Source organism: Zeugodacus cucurbitae, chromosome 2, assembly GCF_028554725.1.
Source record: "Zeugodacus cucurbitae isolate PBARC_wt_2022May chromosome 2, idZeuCucr1.2, whole genome shotgun sequence".
NCBI classification, from domain to species: domain Eukaryota; kingdom Metazoa; phylum Arthropoda; class Insecta; order Diptera; family Tephritidae; genus Zeugodacus; species Zeugodacus cucurbitae.
Window position 1 is genome coordinate 28,567,049 of NC_071667.1, and position 20,915 is coordinate 28,587,963.

General features: G+C 34.7%; 5 protein-coding genes across 7 annotated transcripts; 2 read left to right on the forward strand and 3 right to left on the reverse strand.

Annotated features, from left to right (window-relative positions):
- Window positions 1-50: 50 nt before the first annotated feature.
- LOC105213575 (serine/threonine-protein kinase 16) lies at window positions 51-1,557 on the forward strand. The gene is made up of 3 exons (XM_011186492.3): window positions 51-380; window positions 453-1,047; window positions 1,105-1,557. The coding sequence occupies exons 1-3, from the start codon at window positions 268-270 to the stop codon at window positions 1,354-1,356; spliced, it is 960 nt and encodes a 319-aa protein (XP_011184794.1). The 5' UTR covers window positions 51-267; the 3' UTR covers window positions 1,357-1,557.
- LOC105213574 (G patch domain-containing protein 11) lies at window positions 1,346-2,688 on the reverse strand. Its single transcript, XM_011186490.3, has 3 exons — window positions 2,484-2,688; window positions 1,962-2,429; window positions 1,346-1,906 (listed from the first exon to the last, which is right to left on the reverse strand). The coding sequence occupies exons 1-3, from the start codon at window positions 2,525-2,527 to the stop codon at window positions 1,603-1,605; spliced, it is 816 nt and encodes a 271-aa protein (XP_011184792.1). The 5' UTR covers window positions 2,528-2,688; the 3' UTR covers window positions 1,346-1,602.
- Window positions 2,689-2,935: 247 nt separating this feature from the next.
- On the forward strand, window positions 2,936-5,899 carry LOC105213573 (nucleolar complex protein 3 homolog). The gene is made up of 5 exons (XM_011186489.3): window positions 2,936-3,092; window positions 3,164-4,079; window positions 4,137-4,836; window positions 4,897-5,517; window positions 5,579-5,899. Exons 1-5 carry the CDS (start codon window positions 3,084-3,086, stop codon window positions 5,814-5,816), a joined length of 2,484 nt encoding a protein of 827 aa, XP_011184791.1. The 5' UTR covers window positions 2,936-3,083; the 3' UTR covers window positions 5,817-5,899.
- A 457-nt stretch (window positions 5,900-6,356) lies between these two features.
- LOC105213572 (uncharacterized) lies at window positions 6,357-7,382 on the reverse strand. The gene is made up of 2 exons (XM_054230952.1): window positions 7,141-7,382; window positions 6,357-7,066 (listed from the first exon to the last, which is right to left on the reverse strand). The coding sequence occupies exons 1-2, from the start codon at window positions 7,162-7,164 to the stop codon at window positions 6,569-6,571; spliced, it is 522 nt and encodes a 173-aa protein (XP_054086927.1). The 5' UTR covers window positions 7,165-7,382; the 3' UTR covers window positions 6,357-6,568.
- A 4,584-nt stretch (window positions 7,383-11,966) lies between these two features.
- On the reverse strand, window positions 11,967-18,598 carry LOC105213570 (modular serine protease). 3 transcript variants are annotated; one of them, XM_054228738.1, is made up of 7 exons: window positions 18,355-18,598; window positions 15,128-15,416; window positions 14,534-15,054; window positions 14,314-14,455; window positions 14,010-14,248; window positions 12,792-12,927; window positions 11,967-12,730 (listed from the first exon to the last, which is right to left on the reverse strand). In XM_054228738.1, exons 1-7 carry the CDS (start codon window positions 18,446-18,448, stop codon window positions 12,217-12,219), a joined length of 1,935 nt encoding a protein of 644 aa, XP_054084713.1. In that variant the 5' UTR covers window positions 18,449-18,598; the 3' UTR covers window positions 11,967-12,216. The 3 variants fall into 3 exon arrangements, with proteins under 3 accessions (XP_054084713.1, XP_054084711.1, XP_054084718.1); XM_054228736.1 differs by having other exon boundaries at window positions 11,967-12,739; XM_054228743.1 differs by lacking the exon at window positions 18,355-18,598 and adding an exon at window positions 18,045-18,298 and having other exon boundaries at window positions 11,967-12,739.
- Between the last annotated feature and the right edge of the window lie 2,317 nt (window positions 18,599-20,915).

Sequence of the window (20,915 nt, forward strand, 5' to 3'; positions counted from 1 at the left end):
TGTAAGCCGTAAGTTCATTTATCCTGTCAACCCTGTGTTAATGTTGTGACAGCTAGTTTTGGTCAGCAGCTGAGTGTTTATTTTTTTCACTGTGATTTGTTATCGTCAATCTAAGCTGGTCAAAATTATACTTTTCCTGTTTTCTGTTAAACAATTAGAATTTATTTTTCAAGTAGATAGTCAAAATTTACCAATTTATTTTACAAGTTATTTGTTAAACTTCGGTTTCTTCAATAGTAATTTTCTACCATTTCCAAAAAAAACACTATGAACAGCTTAGGATGGACATTAATAATGAAAAGAGGCTGTCTCTTCTGTTCCAAAGAGACGGTAAACATTAAAGGTACAAAATATATTATACGCGATAGACTGGCTCAAGGGTAAGTTGCATTGCATGCAATAAGTTCAAGCTCAGCATATAAAATTATTGAATAATTTTTTACTCTATACAGTGGTTTCAGTTTGATCGATCTGGCAGAAAATGCCATAACACACAAGCTATATGCGGTGAAGCGCATAACTTGTCACAGTATAGATGATCAAAATATAGCATTGCGTGAAATTGAAAACTGCAGACGTATAGATTCAGAAAATGTAATTAAGGTTATCGATTATGAGCTTAAAGGATCCGCTGATATTGTTATCAATACCACCAGTGACCTATACATAGTACTGCCATACTATAAGAATGGTTCTCTTGCTGATCACCTGAGTATACGCGCACGTAAAGAAGATCATATGCCAGAAGCGCAGATTTTGCAAGTATTTCTGGGAATATGCAATGGTTTAAGAGCGGTACATGAAACTAAACCAGTGCCCTTGGCACATCGAGACCTGAAGACTGCAAATATATGTTTGTCTGACACTTTTGAACCAATAATTGTAGACTTGGGTTCAATGACAGAAGCGCGTTTACAAATTTGTGGACAAAATGAAGCGCAACGACTGCAAGATGAAGCAGAAGAGCGCAGTTCAATAGTCTATCGTGCACCAGAACTGTTCTCAGTGAAGTCGTATTCTACCATAGATGAGCGTACAGACATTTGGGTTAGTAACAAATGTATACAATTATCTGATAAAGTGAATAATTTTAGCATTTTTTAGAGTCTTGGTTGTGTACTTTATGCAATGTGCTTCTTCCATTGCCCCTTTGATTCAGTTTATGAAAAAGGAGATAGTGTTGCACTGGCGGTGCTGAGTGGTAACATCAACATTCCTGAAAGTTCTATATATACTGATGATATGCACGATTTGATCAAATATATGTTGCGTATGGATCCTATGGAACGACCCTTTATATATAGTGTAATTGAAAAAACCCACGATTTAATACATAAGCTTGATGGACGTGTTTAGCGAAATATAACGTATTTTTTATTGTTGTTCTTTTATGAAATGTGAATAATATTTTGACGTAGTTATTGCATTGTGTGAAAACTTTTATATATGATGAAACATTTTAACATTTATAGAAAATGATTTTAGTAAGTTTAGCTTAACGTAATTTTCTATATTTCTTAAAATAAATATAATTACATTTAAGTCGATAAAAATCAATTATTTTGTATTTTATTATTATTTATTTGATTTTGAGAAAATCATTCAATGATCGTCTCGCATTTCCCCTGGACAATTGCTGTTCATATCGTCTTGGTCTTTGTAACGCACCCCACACCAAAAGCAAAATTTGTAGGATGTGCGCAAATAACTCGTAAGCATTTCCAGTTTTTCCACTGTTGTAAATTCTTCCTCGTTGTCATCCACTACCTCACGTTCATTTGGTTCATTCACTTCATCCGGATCTTTCTCATTTACAATTTCATTGCGTTCAGGCCAAAACCAGCAAAGCTCAGCTTCATTGATATCATTCTCCAAATCCAGTGTTTCACAGGTTAACTGACAACGTCTGAAGTTTTATATAATTAGAAAGCATTGTAATTATTTATTAAATTTTTACTAACTTTAAAGCTCCAATTGCAAATCGCTCGTCAGCTTTCTCTTGTACGCGTTTGCGAAATTGTTCGACCGTGACGGTTTCTCCTCCAACTAGACGATTTCGCAGTTGTTGCTCTCTTATTTGTTGTCGACGTTCGGCTAAATCACGTAAAGCTGTTTCACGTCCTAGACCACCTCTATCAGACTTTATGCTAATTCCAATCGGTTCAATGAGTCGCGTTTCTTTATCATTACCAGTATTTTTCTTACCGAGCGCCTGTCCCGGCTTATAGCCCATTTTGGCAAGCATTTGAAAACCTTTGTTTTGGTCCTCTATTGGCTTTTTTAGAGATTCTTCCAAGATTTTATTATTAACAATCCCTTTACGTGTCATGGTTTCCTTCTTTTGACGCTTAATTTGTTCGTTTTTCTTCTCCTCCAATGAAATCTGTCTTTTCTTGTTGAGTTGTTGCACAAGGCTGGGTCGGACGTCACTGTAAGCACATCTTTTAATACGATTTTATATTTATCTAAAATCATGCACTTACCCACAGAGGTACTTATCAGACATATAATCATCTTCGTCAGACATAACGCAGTTAATAAATTTAAATTCAATAAATATTTTAATGTTAATGCAATCCTTGCAGCACAACCTTCACAGTTGCCATATTTTGCTAAAAAGTGTGTACTTTGCTAAAAAAAAACTTCAAATTGTATGACAGAGGCACCCTGCATTGCCCACAGTTGGCAGTAACGTTGTATAATTCCGTTTCGTTACGTTACGTTTGGCAACTATGAGAAATCAGATGTTACTTTTGTTTACAACTGAAACTGTTATAACAGCTGACTATAAAGAAGATGCCACATAATTCGAAAAGATATTTAATATTTTTTTGTTTTTCTTCTTTTAGTAAATAATTAAAATCAATTTATTTGATAACCACATTATTAAAAATATAGCAATTTAAAGTAAAATGCTGAATTATAAACGAATAAAATATAGGTCTATGTGGTATATGTGGTTTCTCACTTGCTAATGCACAATAGTCATTAATTACATAGTGGTAGCGCTACAGCATTCATTCCTGTGCACGTGCGATTATACTCAATTCAATAATTATTTTGAAAACTGATTTGTAAATAAAATGGGAACGGTTTGTATATAGTATAAATTAGTTATTATAGTGGTTGTTTTTTCATAAATATAATATATTTAAAATTTCAGAAAAAGGTGAAGATCAGTGCTGTGAAACGTAGTGCACATCTAAAATCTAAGAAGACCCCACTTACTAAGCAGCAACAACACAAATTAGCCCAACAAAAAGCAGCTAAGGATAGAAAGCAAAATATATTCCGACAGAAGGCGAAAAAACGTGAACAATTGCCACAAAAACGAAAACAAAAAGCTGATATTTACAATGATCCACTTGATAATGACGGTGATGATGAGGATCCATCTGAATTGGTTAATAACATAGCAGACATGTTGGACGGTGATGACTTAGAATATTTACATGAAAAAGGTTTAAATAAGCAACGAAAACGAAAGAATGCTATTGACGTTGCACAACAAAAGGAATCTGTTGGTTTGGAAAAAGCTTACACAAGCAAAGCAGTAGAGGATAATGAAACGAAAAAAGTCAAAATCAATTTATTGCCCATAAAAAGTCGTGATGGGCAAATCATAACTCGTACTGCCGAGGTGGACTACATACCAAAGGCAAAGATAAAACGTGGAGATGAAGAGGACGAAGCAGAAGTAGATGAAGACGATGATGATGATGACAACGTTGCTTATGAGGACAGCGACGATGATGTAGTACATGATATAGGCGAAGACCGTGCACTTCCTGAGCCAGAAAAAAAGCTGATATCCACTACTGATTTGCTAATAGCGCGTCAACAGGAAATTGAACGTCAAAAATACCGCATTGGTATAATTTGTTCCGGTTTACTAGAAAAACCAGAAGATAAAATGCGAAATTTTAACGCTCTCTATGAGCTGATGGAAGAGACAAATGCAGCCGGGACCCCAAATCTACTAACTGTACGAAAATTGGCCATACTGTCGGTGACGGAAATATTTAAAGACATTTTGCCTGAATATCGCGTAGGTCAAGTAGACACTAAGATGCAAACAGGTGTGTATTTTTACAACTTAGTTACTTTATTTCTATTATACCCATTATACTTTATAGTTCGCAAAGCCACTCTGGAACGTGTTACATATGAAAATGCGTTGCTTCAACAATTTAAAAAATTTTTGCAAAAACTTGAAAAGCTTACAGCTATAGTGAATAAACGTGGGCAGGGACGTGTAACCCCACAGGCTATTAAAATGGCTGAGGTGGCTGTGCAAAGTATGTGTGATATACTCAACGCGCATCCATACTTCAATTATGTGCAAAATGTTGCACAACTTTTGGTTTACATGTTGAACTGTAACTATGAGAACATGCGTGAAGCAATCAACAAATGCTTCCGAACATTTTTCGCAAATGACAAGAAACTAGATATGACACTTTTCATTGTGAGGCGCATTAATCATCTTATAAAGACTAAACTCCCAAATGTGCATGTTGAATGCATTACTTGCTTACTGTCATTAAAGATTAAAAACGTCAATTTGGACGCTGAGAAAGAGAATGAGTTGAAACAAAAAAAGTTAGAAGCGCATAGACAACGTTTGATGAGCTTATCAAAGAAAGAGCGCAAAAGACGAAAGAAATTGGTTGAAGTTACCAGAGAATTGGATGAGACGCGTGCCGAAGAAAATAAGCAAACAAAACATTACAAACTAACGGAAATTACGAAAATGGTTTTCACAATATACTTCCGAATTTTGAAAAACGATCCAACATCAAAAGTGCTGAGTGCCATTTTAGAGGGCTTAGCCGAGTGAGTAAACGCATTTTGTGTGTGCTCAAGTTAATTAACATTGTTGTAATTATTTTTTAGGTTTGCTCATGTCATCAATTTGGATTTCTTCTCTGACCTCATCGATGTGCTGAACCGCATATTGGAAGAAATGGATCTCGGTTATCGTGAACAATTATACTGTATAAAAACGATTTTCGTTATACTCTCTGGTCAGGGTGAAGTGCTGAACATTGATCCAATACGTTTCTATCAACACTTCTACAAAAATCTGCTCACTGTGCACGCCGGTAAAAATCATGAAGACTACCGCATCATACTCAGCACTTTAGACGAAGTTTTGGTGAAAAGAAGACGCAATATGAGCCAGCAACGCTTGATGGCGTTTATAAAACGTTTGCTCATGCTTAGCCTGCATCTCTTGCATCATGGTACACTAGCGACTCTTGGCACAATAAAAACGACTTTTCAATTAACATCGGTACTAGACGTTTTACTTGATACGGACACTAGCGTAGGATCAGGTAATTATGATCCAGAATTGGAAGATCCCGAGTATTGCAATGCCTCAAGCACGGCGCTTTATGAGTTGACCACGCTGTCGCGCCATTACCATCCAACGGTACGTAAGATGGCTACACACATTGCTAATGGCGTACCAGCGTCTGGAGAAGGAGCCCTGCCTACCGAAATTGGTAAACTGTGAGTATTAGAAACAAATTTAATTAGGCATATATTTCATTTTGCAACTCTTGCGTTTTAGCACCTCACATGAACTCTACGATCAGTTTAATAGCACACAAATGGTGTTCAACCCAGTTATACCGGTGCCGAAGAAGACTGATCCAAAAATTAAAAAAGGCAGATATCAATTTATCAATTCTGATTTCAAACCCTTTTGCAAAAGCTTTTTAGAAGAAGGAACATCATTGAATAAGTCAAAAAAATCTAAAGGTTATCAATGTTTTAATTTTTATGATGCTTTTGTCAGTAATTGTTAGATTATCATAAATTTAATAAAAAAAAATGGTTTTGTAATACACGGATTAATAAAAAATATCAATTACATAAAATGGTAGATTGATTCAGTTCACTTTTATTTCATTTATTGATGAAAAATGTGTTGAAATAAAATGTGCAAATTTCTACGTTAGATTGGACAAATAACTTCAGAATTATAACAATAAAATAAACGAAGGTTTCATAAAAAGAGTATACTAGTTTCTTAAATATATGTGTGCATATGTATATATGCATATATAGTAATAACATTTAATAAAAAATATATGTATATCTTTAAGTAAAGAAGAAAGTATAGTTATACAAATCCATAATATTCCATATGAACAATATTTTATAGATATTCCATGTTGTCAAAAGAAATTTGGTAGCTGTCCATGATTATGAAATTGTGCTTCTTCCAAACAGATGAAAAGTCTATTGCCATAACGGTACTCAAGCGCTATCGACGATATTTCGTCCACAAGGAATAGAAATTGCGTTTCACCTTGGTTATCTGTACATACTTTGCTGTTTGCAACAATCCAGTGATCAGTTCGCAATTTTGGCATGTGCAAACGGATTTGCAGCAAAAATTTCATTGGATCGTTTATAATGCCTGTATATATTACACTATAACAATACAAGCGGCCAGCACTTGCCTGTAAAGGATATAATGACACGCTGCCCAACGCAGTCCTGCAAACACCCAAATGCAGAAGCATCTTCACAAAGTATGTTTATGAATGTGTTGTTATGATTCATGCTGTAGAAGAGGTGTTGTGTTTTTCTGTTTTTGATATTTTTCAATTGTGTTGAGTATCACCGAACGCATAAATTGAAATGCTTCTTTTGTTATTGGACTATTATTCGTTAATGTTATTTCCGCAACAATAAATTCGTTCGCAAGTTTTTTATTTATTTTAACATTTTGTGGTGACTCCGATTCTATGAGCATTTGCAATAAGCATATCTCGGTGCGAAATTTTACGGCTAGATCGTACAGCATACCCGACAGTGCAGGTATCTGCGGAATATTTGTGTCGTTTTCGATAGATTTCTTGTCGGGCAAGGCTTTAACCTCAGGTTTAATTTTATTAACTGCCATAATAATTGCAGCGCACTGAGCTTCTCTTTCACGTTGACGTAAACGTTTCCTTTGCTTTCTGGACAAACCGACTGTATTAGTTGTATTAATTATTGATGTCCACTCCAGTTGACTCCAGTTTTGTGTTTCTACATGGGATTGTGGCTGTGAAAAAGGGAAGTATTTATTTTTAAAGCTAATAGAACCACAAATCATTTAATTAACGTACACTCCTTTACCTTTTGTAATTGTGAACAATTCATAATTCGCAATAATAAACAGTTTGTGAAAAAAAACGCAGATTTCCCGAAGATATTCTAGCGCAATGCAGACATCCATCCACGTAAAAATGCTTTCAAAATTGTTTTTGTTCAAAAACGGTTATTTCCAGTTACTATTCACAATAATGTGCTTTATATGCGTACCAAACGATCAAATTAAAAAAAAAATAAACTAACTAACTTTTTCAATATATGGCAATTGTCGAAAAAAAGAGATTATTTTATTTTTGTGTTTTAGTGTTATCAGCGTGGGTTTGAAATTAATTTTTTAACTGAAAAACATAAAAATTGACACATTTCATAATTTTTAAACTATAAAGCAAAATTTAAGTGTATGCTTATAATAAATAAGTATTTGCCTATAAGTGCATTTTTCTACTTTCGCCTTTAAATCTTATTAATTTGAGTTCAACTAAAAAACATCTTTATTTTAATAGTCCATAGTATTGCTCTTATATTTTAAAACTAAATGAGCCCCTTAGGCATAGAATTAACCAATGACTGTATAATAGTTATGTCAATATTGGTCCATTCTTGCTTTGTGGTGAATACGAGCAGAAAGGATTTCCCAGAAATGTCCAATCGGATTTATGTAGGTTCCAACCAAGAATAATAGTAGAAAAGACTACGACAAAGTGACGCGCTCACGAATGGGAATCGACAACCGAAGAATTATCAAATGGAAAACGGAAATGTAAAACATAGTCATCTATAAAATGATCCAATATAATAATGCGTATTTATAATTAAAATTATATGTTTTCTTACAAAAAGTTCGCCATTTTGCCAACTTTTTTGTTGGTTGGAAAAGTGAAAAAAAACTCTATATATACGACTTATTTGTACTATTGTTGTTTAATTCCGCCATAGCGGACTTCTTTTTCAAGTTAATACATTTTTCACTTAGAATTTTAAATAATAACACTGTCCAACAGCATTTTTGGAACAGAAGAGCGACCCTATAATTCTGAAAGGGTATGTTGAGTAGATCATTTTTGTAGAACAAACTTATGGTCCAGCACGTCTGAGTTTTTTTTTACAGTGGGTCAAAGTTTTCATTTTTTGGTCGAAGGGAGCATTATACTATATGAAAAAAATGTTGTAAGTTAATGTCTGAGAGAATTCTTATGGTCAGAGTTGTATTGTGGAATTGTATGAGGATTATTTTTGTGGAAGATCTTAACCCTCTAACTGGTTTCTTTATGGATCAGTTTGACCCTTTTTTCGAGAAAATAAAAAAATATCCTTTAAAAAATGACATTTAAGGATTAAAATATTCTACGAAAATGTTTGGCGGAAAATTTCAGTGGGGGTCACCAAAGACACCATTGTTGTAAATAAAGCTCTTTACGATTGATAAAAAAATTATAATTTTGTTTTAATAGTGGTTTATTATAATATGTACATATTTATTTTTTTGCTTCAGCAGTAGTAGGGCAATGGATTAAAGATTAAACTTAATATGCTTTCCTGTATTTATCTTGACGTGAATGTTCCGATGTGTCAAGGTTTCTGTACAAGCCCCATACGTATTCAGCAAGCATTACAGTTTGGGATTTCCCTTTGAATCTTTCTTCCAATACCTTTATATCCTGATGAAACCTTTCACCGTGTTCATCTGAAACCGCTCCAAGGTTTTCTTTAAAAAAATTGAGATGAGAGTGTAGAAAATGCAGCTTTTGTGACATCTTAACGCCAATATTATTAAAACCGATTAGCATGCTTTCAATATTTTCTGCATAGTTTTGTGCTTTTGAGTTTCCTAGGAATTCTGATATAACCAGCTGCATAAAGTCAAATGCTGTCTTTTGCATATCCGACAGATGACCATAAAATTCTTCATCTTGTAATAATTTTCTTATATCGGGTCCAACGAGCATTCCTAGAAAAGGTAGTTTACATTAAATGAAATAAATTATTTCTTAAAACCGTATTTTACCTTCATTTAATTTTGCTGCCGATAATCTGGGAAAATTGTTTGAATGCGTTTGAAAGCATATCCTTGTGTATTTAAGCTTTTAATAAAATTTTTCACCACGCCCAACTTAATATGCAGCGGTGGAAGTATGACCTTATCTTTTGGGACAAGAGATTCATGGATTACATTTAAGTCACCAATAATATTTTCTTTACGTTCTTCGAAATATTTAATATGATATTTAATATTTGTTGCGTCATATGTCATTATCGCGTAGTGCCTTTGGCTTCTACCAAATTTGTAATTTACGCAGAAATGGCATGTATCTGATTTGTGATTTTCAGGTTCAATCCATATAATAGGCGCAGAAAATGGCAGCGCCTTAGTACCGCCTTTGTACCAGGTCAAAAGACCACTTTCGCAAGTAGTACATACAGTTTTTGGTATCCAAGCTTCACATAAAAATCGTATTCCAAAGAAAAGAAAATATGGTTCTTCAATTATAGGGAATATCTTTCTTCTGCTTTGGAGGTGCGTAAAATGTCCACAAATAAAACAAAACCAATCTCTTAATTTGCAAACAGAATCCGCCGTGCTTATTTAAGCTTTAATTGTTCTTTTTTTATATTAATTTTAGTAAAAATCACACCCGATATGTACTGCTTAGTAAGTCAATTATGCTTAATTTTATCACACCCGATTTGTAAGTCACAGCTGACTAGACGCGAGAACTCAGTGTTTGGCCCGGCCGAACTTGACGATGTTTTCACCTACTTTGTATATGTTGGCGTGTAATTTTGCCAATTAATCGTAAAGAGCTTTATTTACAACAATGGTGTCTTTGGTGACCCCCACTGAAATTTTCCGCCAAACATTTTCGTAGAATATTTTAATCCTTAAATGTCCTTTTTTGAAGGATATTTTTTTATTTACTCGAAAAAAGGGTCAAACTGACCCATAAAGAAACCAGTTAGAGGGTTAAGATCTTCCACAAAAATAATCCTCATACAATTCCACAATACAACTCTGACCATAAAAATTCTCTCAGACATTAACTTACAACATGTTTTTTCATATAGTATAATGCTCCCTTCGACCAAAAAATTAAAACTTTGACCCACTGTAAAAAAAAACTCAGACGTGCTGGACCATAAGTTTTTTCTACAAAAATGATCTACTCAACGTACCCTTTCAGAATTATGGGGTCGCTATTCTGTTCCATTCAAAAAGTCTTCATTTGTTGGACAGTGTAATTAAACACTAGCCTTGACTTCAGCTCTTTGTTCTGGTTTTATTGTTTTGTACTAACGTGCAATTTGTCAGTTTTTCTTTCGTATTTTGTTTTGCTCGCATGTTTGGGGGTCTTGAGTGCGTCACTTAACAGGAAATTAAAACCCAAAAAAGCTTACTGTAAATGAATTGCGTACTTTTGTTTTCTATCATTCTTGGTTCCAACTCAATGCTAGCCATTGTAATACGGGAATTTTCGAGTCGTTAAAGAAGTTCTTCATATGGATTGAAGCGTTATCCTGCCGATATGTGCAGCTATTGCCACATGTATGTAAATATTACCAGCAAATTCAATACCAAGAGATCTACATACATACTAGCATTCATTTGAGTGAATATAAAATATGTAGATGTCTTTCCATTGCAGCAGAATGCAGCCCATATCATCAAAGTACCGCTTCCAAAGCATCGCTTGTAGCAGGACCGACATTCCTAATTGGAACAATTCTATTTCTTGTTATTTACAGTCTTAACTTAACTTTGAGCGCTGCTTATTGACTCCGCTACTGCTAGCCGTCGAATCATCCGTTTGCACCGATCATCAATGTTGTTTTCCGTCCGCTCCGTCGCATTGTAGATACCATAATTATTGGGGTTTAAGAAATTTTGATATCTCGGACATTGTGGAACCGCTTTAATGCATTTTTATGATTATTCCTATTATTTTATTTACTATGTAATACCCAATTCACAAGCATCTTAAGGGGTTATATACAGTTAGAATTTTCAAAAAATCGATTTTTTTTATTTCATTTTCTTAATGAACGTATATTTAAGAATACACACAGAAAATTTCATATCGTTCCGGTGAATATTTTCAAAGTTAGAAGCAAATTTGAAAAGGCGTTTCAGAGTGCTTGGAAGTACAAGTACAAACTTTAAACGCGTTTTTCTCAAAATGGTGTTTTCAAAGTCGGTGACCAACATTACTCGAAAACGGCTAGACCGATTAGTCTCTAATTTTAACACGACCTTCTTAAATATATTTTTTAGTAATTAATCAAAGATTTTTTTCTCCGATAAATATTTTTTTTATAAACAATTTAAGGCCGAAATTTCGGTGAAGAATCGATTTTTTTTTTGAGAAACCGCCATTTTGTCAAACAATTTTATTTTGCTTATTCCTTCGATTAATTACTAGATTTAACATTATTTTAACGAAATCTGCTTGGTTTTTTAATTTCAAATGATCCAGTTCCGAGATATAGTGGTCAACGCAAAACGTCTTTTTTGAGAGGAGTTCCTGGAGATCAGCTGTAGCTCTTTTTCAAATAAATATTTTTACTAGTACTAAGTCTTAAAATACAGTTAAAAGATACCATAATATGTGTATACATTTTTGGATCAATAAATTAAAAAGTTTTCTCAGAAAAAATTCTGGAAAATTCACTTTTTTTCGGCCGTCTAACTGTATATAACCCCTTAATGTAACAGTACAATGAACGAGAGACGGAACGAGTATGAAATAATTGTTGCATAGTCAACAACATATCAATCTTTTATTCTACATTCACCGAAATTCAAATACATAGTAACAGTAGACAATATGTATAAACATAAGAAAAACGCAACGATAATTATTTGTATGAGGTATTATTATTTTGTCAAAAAAATTCTAAACATTCTAAAAAAATGAAGTAGTTACGTTTACGTTTATAAATACTATGTCTATGTACATATGTATGTATATAAACATATCGTTGGAGTACAAAAATATTATATCTTAACAATAATTAAGTTTCGAAACGTAACATTGTGATGAATTTTGTAATAATTATAAAATGCATACTCCATGTACATGTGCTTAAGTGTGAACATAGTAAGTTTTAATTTTCAATCTGATCATTCTCTATGCTTTCCCGTATTTTAACATAATATTGCACATTCGTTAGCGCTATAAGACTATCTCTCGCGCAATCGACATTGCCCAATGGTGCATGACTTATTACTCCCACCAAATAATATTGTCCACTGGTACTTTTGACGAAACCTCCACCGCTATCGCCTCGACATAACTCGCCTGAGGTGCCTTTGCGGACAACACAAAACTTATCATATGCCAAGTCAAATCGTTGTGTTGCTTTGCCGTTTAACTTATCATTGCATGAGTTATAGGACAGCGTAGTTACTTCCACTTTCTGAAGGACGTCGGTTCTGTTCTTAGTAGGATCCGGAACACCCGTAGGACCCCATCCGACTATGAAACTATCTCTGCCAGTTTCCACCGTGGCGGCTCCTTCGGTGAGATATTGAAAGCAAATCGGTTTGACTGCATGATTGAATGTGAACGGCTTCTGTAAGGTGATAATCGCCATATCACCGTAATAATTATTATAGGAACTATTGTACCTAAGAAAGATGCAATCAGTTTTTGTACCTTTTTTCTATTAAGCAATCTCACATTTCGGGTATATATATATTTGTTACATCGACACCATCCGTGTTGTAAAACTCGAATTTCTTTTTCGCTGGAGACACCTTAAAAAACCTATTTTCATACGGTTTTGTAATGACTACATCATAGAAACAATGGGCGGCTTTATACAGGAAGAATGGAAATGAGATTATATATTTACATGAATAAATATATTTTAACAAATTGTATACATATAAATAGAGTAATTTCTAAAGTAATATCTAAAATCTAAAATAATAAATTTCTACTACATATCTAAATAATATTTAAGGTTTTGTAAGTTAAAACAAGGAAGGAAGAGCTAAGTTCGGGTGTAACCGAACATTTTATACTCTCGCAAGTATATATTGTTAAGTGAACTAGTCAGATGGGCCTCAAAATCGTGGTATAAGGAAAGCTGGCGTGGTTGCGAACCGATTTCCTCCATTTTCAAATTATGCTATTGGGATGTTACGAACCGAATTTTGTTGAAATTGGTCGAGTAATTTCTGAAATATGGTTTTCAATCCATAAATGAACGGAGTCACGCCCATTTAAATCTTTGTATAGACGTTTGAAAGCAGACCTTTAGTACCATCTTTGCCAAGAAATTTAAGGTTTCTGGTGGGTTTCCTTACTGAATTAAAGCATTTTTATTTCTCATTCATAGCTTTATTTGCGGCTTAGTTATAGCACTTTTATAGCTTTTCAGTGAACGTCATTTTGTGAGCGTGGCCGAAGTCCGATTTAGCCTGTAGTAACAAGGTGTACCACGGTTCAACAAGATATCTCAGCTTTTACTCAAATTACAGCTTGCACAGACGTACGAACAGACAGACAGACATCCTGATTTCAAACGTACTCTTTACCCGATCACTTTGGTGTATATAACTCTATATCTAACTTGGTCTCAGTTTTAGGTGTTACATGCAACCGTTATGTGAACAAAACTAAGCTCTGTGTAACATGTTGCGAGAGTTTAAAAAAAACGGTACCGAAAAACCAAGTGAAATATGTTTTTTGTTTTTGAAGATATAGCTTAGATGGGAATGTTGGTTTATTTAAAGGTTAAGACCACTTCAATGCAATATTTTTTCCGAGAAGAGTCGGCTTATCATTTTCGAAATGGGCAAACTCTCACTAAACCATTTTACTGATAATCGAACATTTCAGATCAGCACTTTTCTCCTACTATACCCGTGTGTCTTCATTTTATAAATTTACCTGACACTACGACGCGATAAGACACTATGGATCCGCCACAAATATGTTTAAAATCTCTTTCATTTAGGTTACTATAAATGCCCACATGCCACGGAGCCTCACTAATTTCAATCGGTATGCCGTTACGTGCAAACGGTGTCGAATATTGTTGCAGCTCTCCACATTTTATTTCGCAGGGTGTTATCGGGTAATTCCACTTGTACTCGTTTGTACAGCTTAAAATTGTTTTTTGACGGACACTAAAATGACAAAGAAATATAGGCTGAGTGGCAGAGAATGACGACAAAATACGAAGAACATATACTTTTTTTGCTGATATCCTATCGCACACTTGATTACAGCAATGGTGTTTGGTTTGATTTTTTCACAAGCTACTGCCGCACTTTCAAATAAACAAGACGCTGTGATCGATTTATCTTCATTCAGCACCCGTGCATCGCAATAGTCTATGAATTAATAAAAAAAATTTTTTCGCAAGTAAGAGATTGTGAATCTACTTGTCAAGAATTTTAAAATTTACTCACTGCGACTGTAACAAACTGGCACCTTTTTGTTCCAACCATCGTCTGTACAGAGCAACGTTTCGTCTCCGTCTAACTGGTAGCCAGGTTGACATGCAAATGTAACCAACGTATTTGTTGACACACTGGAACCGGCGTCGATATTCGTCCTAAAGTTGTTATTCGTGATTATTACGTTGCTAAGATTAGCGGGTATTTGACACTTCTTTTTAATTGGTCGTGTTGTTGGTGCTGTAGGTTTCTTCGTAGTTTTCGGCGTTGGTCGTGCGCCGGAAGCTTGCTTCCGTACTCCACCGCATAAAGCGTACGATTCGTCTGAACCATCATGACATTCTTTGGTGCCGTTACAGGCGGCTTTACCCTCAATGCAAGCACCGTAGGCGCATCTATGGGCGAAGGACTGGCATGAAAATGGTGCACATTTTTCTAATGTCTCGTCATCTCCCTCGGGGCAGTCAGGTACGCCGTCACATAATCTGTCACTATCTATACATTTACCACCGTTGCACTGCATTTTCGAATCACTGAAATATTTAATATCTAACTACTACGTCTAAACGTGTCTGATGTGTGTATAAAGTTTGGTTAAGTACTTACCCACATTGGCCGCGTATTGCCAAATTCATTTCCGCACTCGTCATCTGACAAATAGAAGACAATTCATCTGAGTTATCCGCGCAGTCCTTTTTTTGATTGCAACGATTTTCCCCTGCGATGCAGGCCCCATAGGCACAACGGAATGCAAAAAACGGGCATGTCGTTATCTTACCGTAACAGTTCTCTATAGTCTCATCAGAGCCATCGGCACAATGAATCATACCGTCACAGAGGTATTCGCTATCTAAGCACTCGCCATTATCACAACGCCACTCGCATTCTGTATTCTCTAAAGTTATTAGATATAGTGGGCGTTATTCAGGCAACTATTTGGGAAACTAACATGCTAGCTATGTACATATGTTGATAAGATTGGTTTTCAGTGTAAGTACATAGTTTTCTTTACGCCCGAATTTGAGCTCTTGCACTGAAAAAATATTTCACACTTAAAGTTGTGAAATCATTAGTCGATACTAGTATTCCTCAACGGCATTTCTATAAGTTATAAGACTGGGACAATCAAGCACATATTCAACAAACAAGAATCTTTACAACTATAATTATTACCAAAATACAAAGACTTTTCATTGCGGTATTGATCTCAAGCACCAAAAACAAAATTGCTGTTCATATTTCCGATTGGTTGAGTGTTAAGAAGAGCGTAAGAACTGAGCTTCGGGGCCCATACTAAATTTTTTGTATTTATCTCGTAAACAAAAAATTCCAGAGTCGCTTCTTTAAAGTAGTACCTTATACAATCAAAAAATCGGAGGAAATCGGATTATACAAGTCTTTACAATATCTAAATATCTTTACAATATATAAAGTAATCAAGAGTGAAGATATCGGAACAGAAATTTAAACAAATACTGCATTTATAAAGTGACATCGCCTTCCAAAAATCCCCGAAATCGGACCATAAGTTTCTAAGTTCCCATATATCGAACATGAGGACTTCAGTGCCTCTAATAAATTTTTTACCGAAAATATAAATAAGTCTCTCAGATATTTTGAAGATATTCAGAGGGAATAGTTTTCTTCTAATAATATGTCTCCGTGCCAAAAATGGGTGAAAACGGGTTTTTGAAAATTTCAATGGACTTTAAAACCTATACATATATGACGAATTAGTGGGTCAAATTGTGTATTGTATTAATAAAATTAGATAAATAAATTGCGAGGGTATAACATGTTCGGTTACACCCGTACTTAGCCTAGCTACTTAGCATACTTTTTTATTATATAATATAATTTTTTCAAAGATCCTATTTCGGCCGCTTAAATCATCTGTCATATAAGCGTGTTCGAAAATTGTTATACACCATTTAACTAAGAAGGTTGATTACGCCCACTTTTTTTTGGTAACAGAAGAGTATATTTTTTCGATGAAATAAAACGAGGCGTTCACCGGAAAATCGAAAATCCGAATAATCGATTTCAAAGCAAATCAAACGATATTTAAATTTTTATAAATTTGTATTAACTAATGGGTTTCACATGCATCGTTTACATAAGACGATATATAAAACAAGAGCTATAGCGATAGTTAATTACATGGGAGTAATACTGTAATGTAATTAAAAATTTCAGTAGAAAACATCTTGTGATTGATCTTTGGGAATAGATTTACCGTAGCATGTCTCGTTGCGCTATCTACATATTTTTAAATTGGCAAATAGAGCCGAGAGGAATACGCTCGGATAATGGATTTTCGTATAATCGGGATTCTACTGTATATTGGATGCACATCAGAGGATCAAAGAGTCTTGTACGCCAGAAACACCGTTTTCAAAGATGTGTTTTATATGATAACAAACGATCAAACGGTGTAGTGAAGTCGTATATTGATAGATCTCAAGGGAGTACTTATTCTGTATCGAAGTATTATGGATAACTACAACAAATGATGATATACGTTTTATAATGGTCGGAGAGCTGCAACAGAAATGACATATTTACAATATGAATTCCGAAGACTTTCGCTGAATTGTTGCTTGACTGCATTCCCCAAAGGTAAGGATTATCAATATACACCCTTAATTGCCAAAGTTTTCAAGCTCATTCTCAGGATCTCACAGAAGCAGTGATACGAAAATCAAACATTGTGCTGTTGGCCAAAACTTGGTTAGACAAAGATGAGAACGTCAGCATATCAAACTTCACTTGTGTCGTCAAATATAAGCGACCGAACATTCGAGGAAAAGGTGTTGCAATCTGTTATAATGAATGCGATACACTAAACATTGGCAATCCACATTTTCATATGAGTGCCATAAATTCTACCAAACATAAGTGAGTTTGACTTAAATTGGCGATATCAGCTAGAGTAAATGTAATCAAATCAAATCAGATGGAAAAGAAATTGTCATCGCAGCGATCTACATACATATATTACATACATTATAAGCTACTATGTTTATATATAACACATTGAATAGCTAAACATTTATTGGCCAGTCCCAAATAACGGCATCAAAAGATACTTTTACTTTCAATCCAAATCAGTGGTCGGCACTACTTGGAGCACTTTCAGACGGGTCAACTCCTATTGCGGCAAGTTTAGTTTATGTGAGAGGGGGCGACGAAGAGAGGAGAATCGCCGACTCAGATCACAAGTAAGCTTAAGCTCCATCGTTCAGTCGTTGTCGAACCAGCAATGAATGAGCATCACGCATGGTTGTGACATTTTCCATAAGCCCTGCGCGAAATGTCTTACTGTTATGAATGTCGTTTGATGTTATGTATTATATTTATGGATTTAGGCTGTTTAAAGACAGTAAAGTTCAGGCTTTTATGATCTAATATAACTAAAATGAATAAGCGAGTACGAAAATTCATGTTTTATGAAAAAATGGAAAACATTCTCAAAATGGAAAGTTACAGAGTTCTCTCTGGGTATCCTTTCTTTCGTGCTCACCTACACAGTCACAATTCCTCTCGTGCCGACCACTGATCCAAATATTTCATGTTTGGGAGACCATTTTATCTGAATTTTTGCTCTCTTTAAGAGGTTGTTTCATCAAATGTCCACAAGTACATACGTATGTAGTATGCACATTCAAGACTCTCTTAATTCTCTTTATAATTCTCAAGAATTAGAGATTCACACAAAGGCATAGTAAAACAATGCGCCACTAATTTTTATAAATTTCATTAATATATTTAGAACTCTGCACAAGATAGCAAACACAATCGATAGATTTTTTTTTTACTTAATTTTCACTTACGAAGGTGGCTGTCACCGATAAGTGCCAAGAAAACAATCAAATATATATTCCAATGCCTATTGAATGAAAAATCAACAGCGATAAAGTCGAGCATGATTTATAATTTAAAACACAACTGCTCCGTAATATATGTATGTATGCCAATTCTTTGGAGCTCTCTCTGTTTTCGCACGATAACTTTGAACTGCGCTTCGCATTCGCGACTTGAGACATCATCGAGATCTCGAACACTACTGAAGCTCAGCTCCATTCTCAAATGTACGAAAGTGATTTTTACAATAATATACATACATATGTATATATATATCTATAATGCAACTGCATATGTATGTGTCTTGATAAGCGGCGATATTAGCTTTAGCTAAGAAGGCGCCGTGAGATTTAAGAGAGTCCGGTTGAGAATTTGCACATGCAAATAATTGAGACATATTTCTCTTTTTTGTCTGTGTTTTTGTATTATTTTGACAAGCCAATTGTTTGAGTAAAATAGTATAAACAAGTAAGGAAAGGCTAAGTTCGGGTGCAACCGAACATTTTATACTCTCGCAATTTCTTGAAGAAACATACAAACATACAAAATTTACCCATAAATTCGGCATAAAGTTTAATAGAACAACGAAAATCGTAATATATACTATATGAGGGCTGAGGTAATTCTTTCATTTTCACCAGCAGGGTACACTATATCCAAAATTCTACGCCCACTTAATTTTGCTAAGAAATCTCACATATTAACCAATACATATATGCGGAATAAAGCCCACCGTATTTTTGAAAAACCTATAATTAGGTATATAGAAGCTAGGAGATGTTATGACCCGATTTTAAAAATTTTTGGAACATAGCACTATTAGAAGAAAACAATTTCCTCTGAATTACTTTAAATTATCCGAGAGATTTACCCAAATTTTCGGTTAAAATTTACCCTTAGGCGCTGAGTTCAACATGTTAGATATCTGGGGCCTTGAAAAGTTATATTCCGTTTTCGACAATTTTTCACAAGTGAAGTCAGAGATGATATGTACTATTAAGTTTTATTCCGCTATCTTCATTGGTTCCTTATGTATACATGATAAAGTGAAGGATTCAGATTGAATTAAAAATTGAGTTATATGGGAAGTAGGCGTGGTTGTGAACCGATTTCGCTATATATTCCACCCGTGTCATCAGGGTGTCAAGAAAGTGTTATATATCAAAATTCGAGTAGTTCCTGAGATATGGTTTTAGACCCATAAGTGGGCAATGCCACGCCCATTTTTCATTTTGTAAAAAAATCTGAGTGCAGCTTCCTTCTACTATTATTTCTGTGAAATTTAGTGTTTCTGTCGTTTTTCGTTATTGAGTTAACCCACTTTTAGTAATTTTCAACCTAACATTTGTATGGGGTACATTTGTGGTTATTAGCCGATTTCAACTATTTTCATGGTGTATGGTGGGGTACGTAAGAGAACAGACTGCAGAAAGTTTGGTTTATATAGCTTTATTGGCTTGCGAGTTATATATAAATAACCGAATTGTGGGCGGGGCCAAGCCCACTTCCACAAAAAAACTACACCCAAATATGCCCCTTCCTAGTGCGATACCTTGTTCAAAATTTTACTTTTATAACTTCATTTATGGCTTAGTTATGACGCTTTATGTGTTTTTGTGGGCGTGGCAATGGTCCGATTTCGCCCATTTGCGAATTGCCACAAGGAACATGTGTTCCAAGTTCATTAAGATATCTTAATTTTTACTCAAGTTACAGCTTGCACAGACGGACGGACGGACAGACATCCGGATTTCAAATCTACTCGTCACCCTGATCACTTTGTTATATATAACAAAGAACAAACAAACTCTTTATCTAACTCGTCTAGTTTTAGGTGTTACAAACAACGGTTATGTGAACAAAACTATTATACTCTCGTTGCAACTTTGTTGCGAGAGTATAAAAATAAAATACGTAAGGAAGTGCTTAGTTCGGATGTAACCGAACATTCTATACTCTTGTAATTACTAGTAAGACACAAAAGCAATTAAATATACATATGTAAGTGCTGGCAAAATTGTGTATTAAACAAGTAAGGAAGAGCTAAGTTGGGGTGTAACCAACTCAGGCACACTATTATAAGAATTTATTTAGAATATCTGAGAGAAATACATTGCTTATGCAAAGTTTTGTTTCGATATCTTCACTACCTAAGTTATATATTGTAAAGTGAACAAATCAGATGGATTTCAAAATTGTAGTATAAGGAAACTGTGGGCGTTGTTCAGAACCGATTACCATTGGGATGCCAAAAAAATCTTACGCACCGAATTTCGTTGAAATTGGTTGAGTAGTTTCTGTGATATTGTTTTCGACCCATAAATGATCGGGTGTTGCTCTCCTGTACCACTTCTATCATTGAATTGACGACTTCTGTTGTTTTATGGTGTTTGTGGTGTATAATTTGTATCGAAGTCGTCGTTTGCGTGGACAATCGGACGGTAATTCCGATCAAATTTGATATTAAAAATTCTGGAATAATTGGCATACGTACCAATGCATGTAGGCATAATGCCATCCCATTTGTTTC

Bases quoted from the DNA above. Each gene is read 5' to 3' on its own strand.
- LOC105213570 (XM_054228736.1), bottom strand. From the start codon at position 18,448: ATGCTCGACTTTATCGCTGTTGATTTTTCATTCAATAGGCATTGGAAT. The intron at 15,055-15,127 runs GTAAGTACTTAA...TAAATATTTCAG, and splicing joins GCAATACGCGGCCAATGTGG to TGATTCGAAAATGCAGTGCA. The intron at 12,740-12,791 runs GTGAGATTGCTT...CATCTTTCTTAG, and splicing joins AATATATATATACCCGAAAT to GTACAATAGTTCCTATAATA.
- LOC105213573 (XM_011186489.3), top strand. The intron at 4,080-4,136 runs GTGTGTATTTTT...TATACTTTATAG, and splicing joins AGACACTAAGATGCAAACAG to TTCGCAAAGCCACTCTGGAA. The intron at 4,837-4,896 runs GTGAGTAAACGC...ATTATTTTTTAG, and splicing joins ATTTTAGAGGGCTTAGCCGA to GTTTGCTCATGTCATCAATT.
- LOC105213572 (XM_054230952.1), bottom strand. From the start codon at position 7,164: ATGAATTGTTCACAATTACAAAAG. The intron at 7,067-7,140 runs GTAAAGGAGTGT...CCTTTTTCACAG, and splicing joins ATTGTTCACAATTACAAAAG to CCACAATCCCATGTAGAAAC.
- LOC105213574 (XM_011186490.3), bottom strand. From the start codon at position 2,527: ATGTCTGACGAAGATGATTATATGTCTGATAAGTACCTCTGTGG. The intron at 2,430-2,483 runs GTAAGTGCATGA...ATGTGCTTACAG, and splicing joins TCTGATAAGTACCTCTGTGG to TGACGTCCGACCCAGCCTTG. The intron at 1,907-1,961 runs GTTAGTAAAAAT...ATAAAACTTCAG, and splicing joins TTTGCAATTGGAGCTTTAAA to ACGTTGTCAGTTAACCTGTG.
- LOC105213575 (XM_011186492.3), top strand. From the start codon at position 268: ATGAACAGCTTAGGATGGACATTAATAATGAAAAGAGGCTGTCTCTTC. The intron at 381-452 runs GTAAGTTGCATT...TACTCTATACAG, and splicing joins CGCGATAGACTGGCTCAAGG to TGGTTTCAGTTTGATCGATC. The intron at 1,048-1,104 runs GTTAGTAACAAA...AGCATTTTTTAG, and splicing joins ATGAGCGTACAGACATTTGG to AGTCTTGGTTGTGTACTTTA.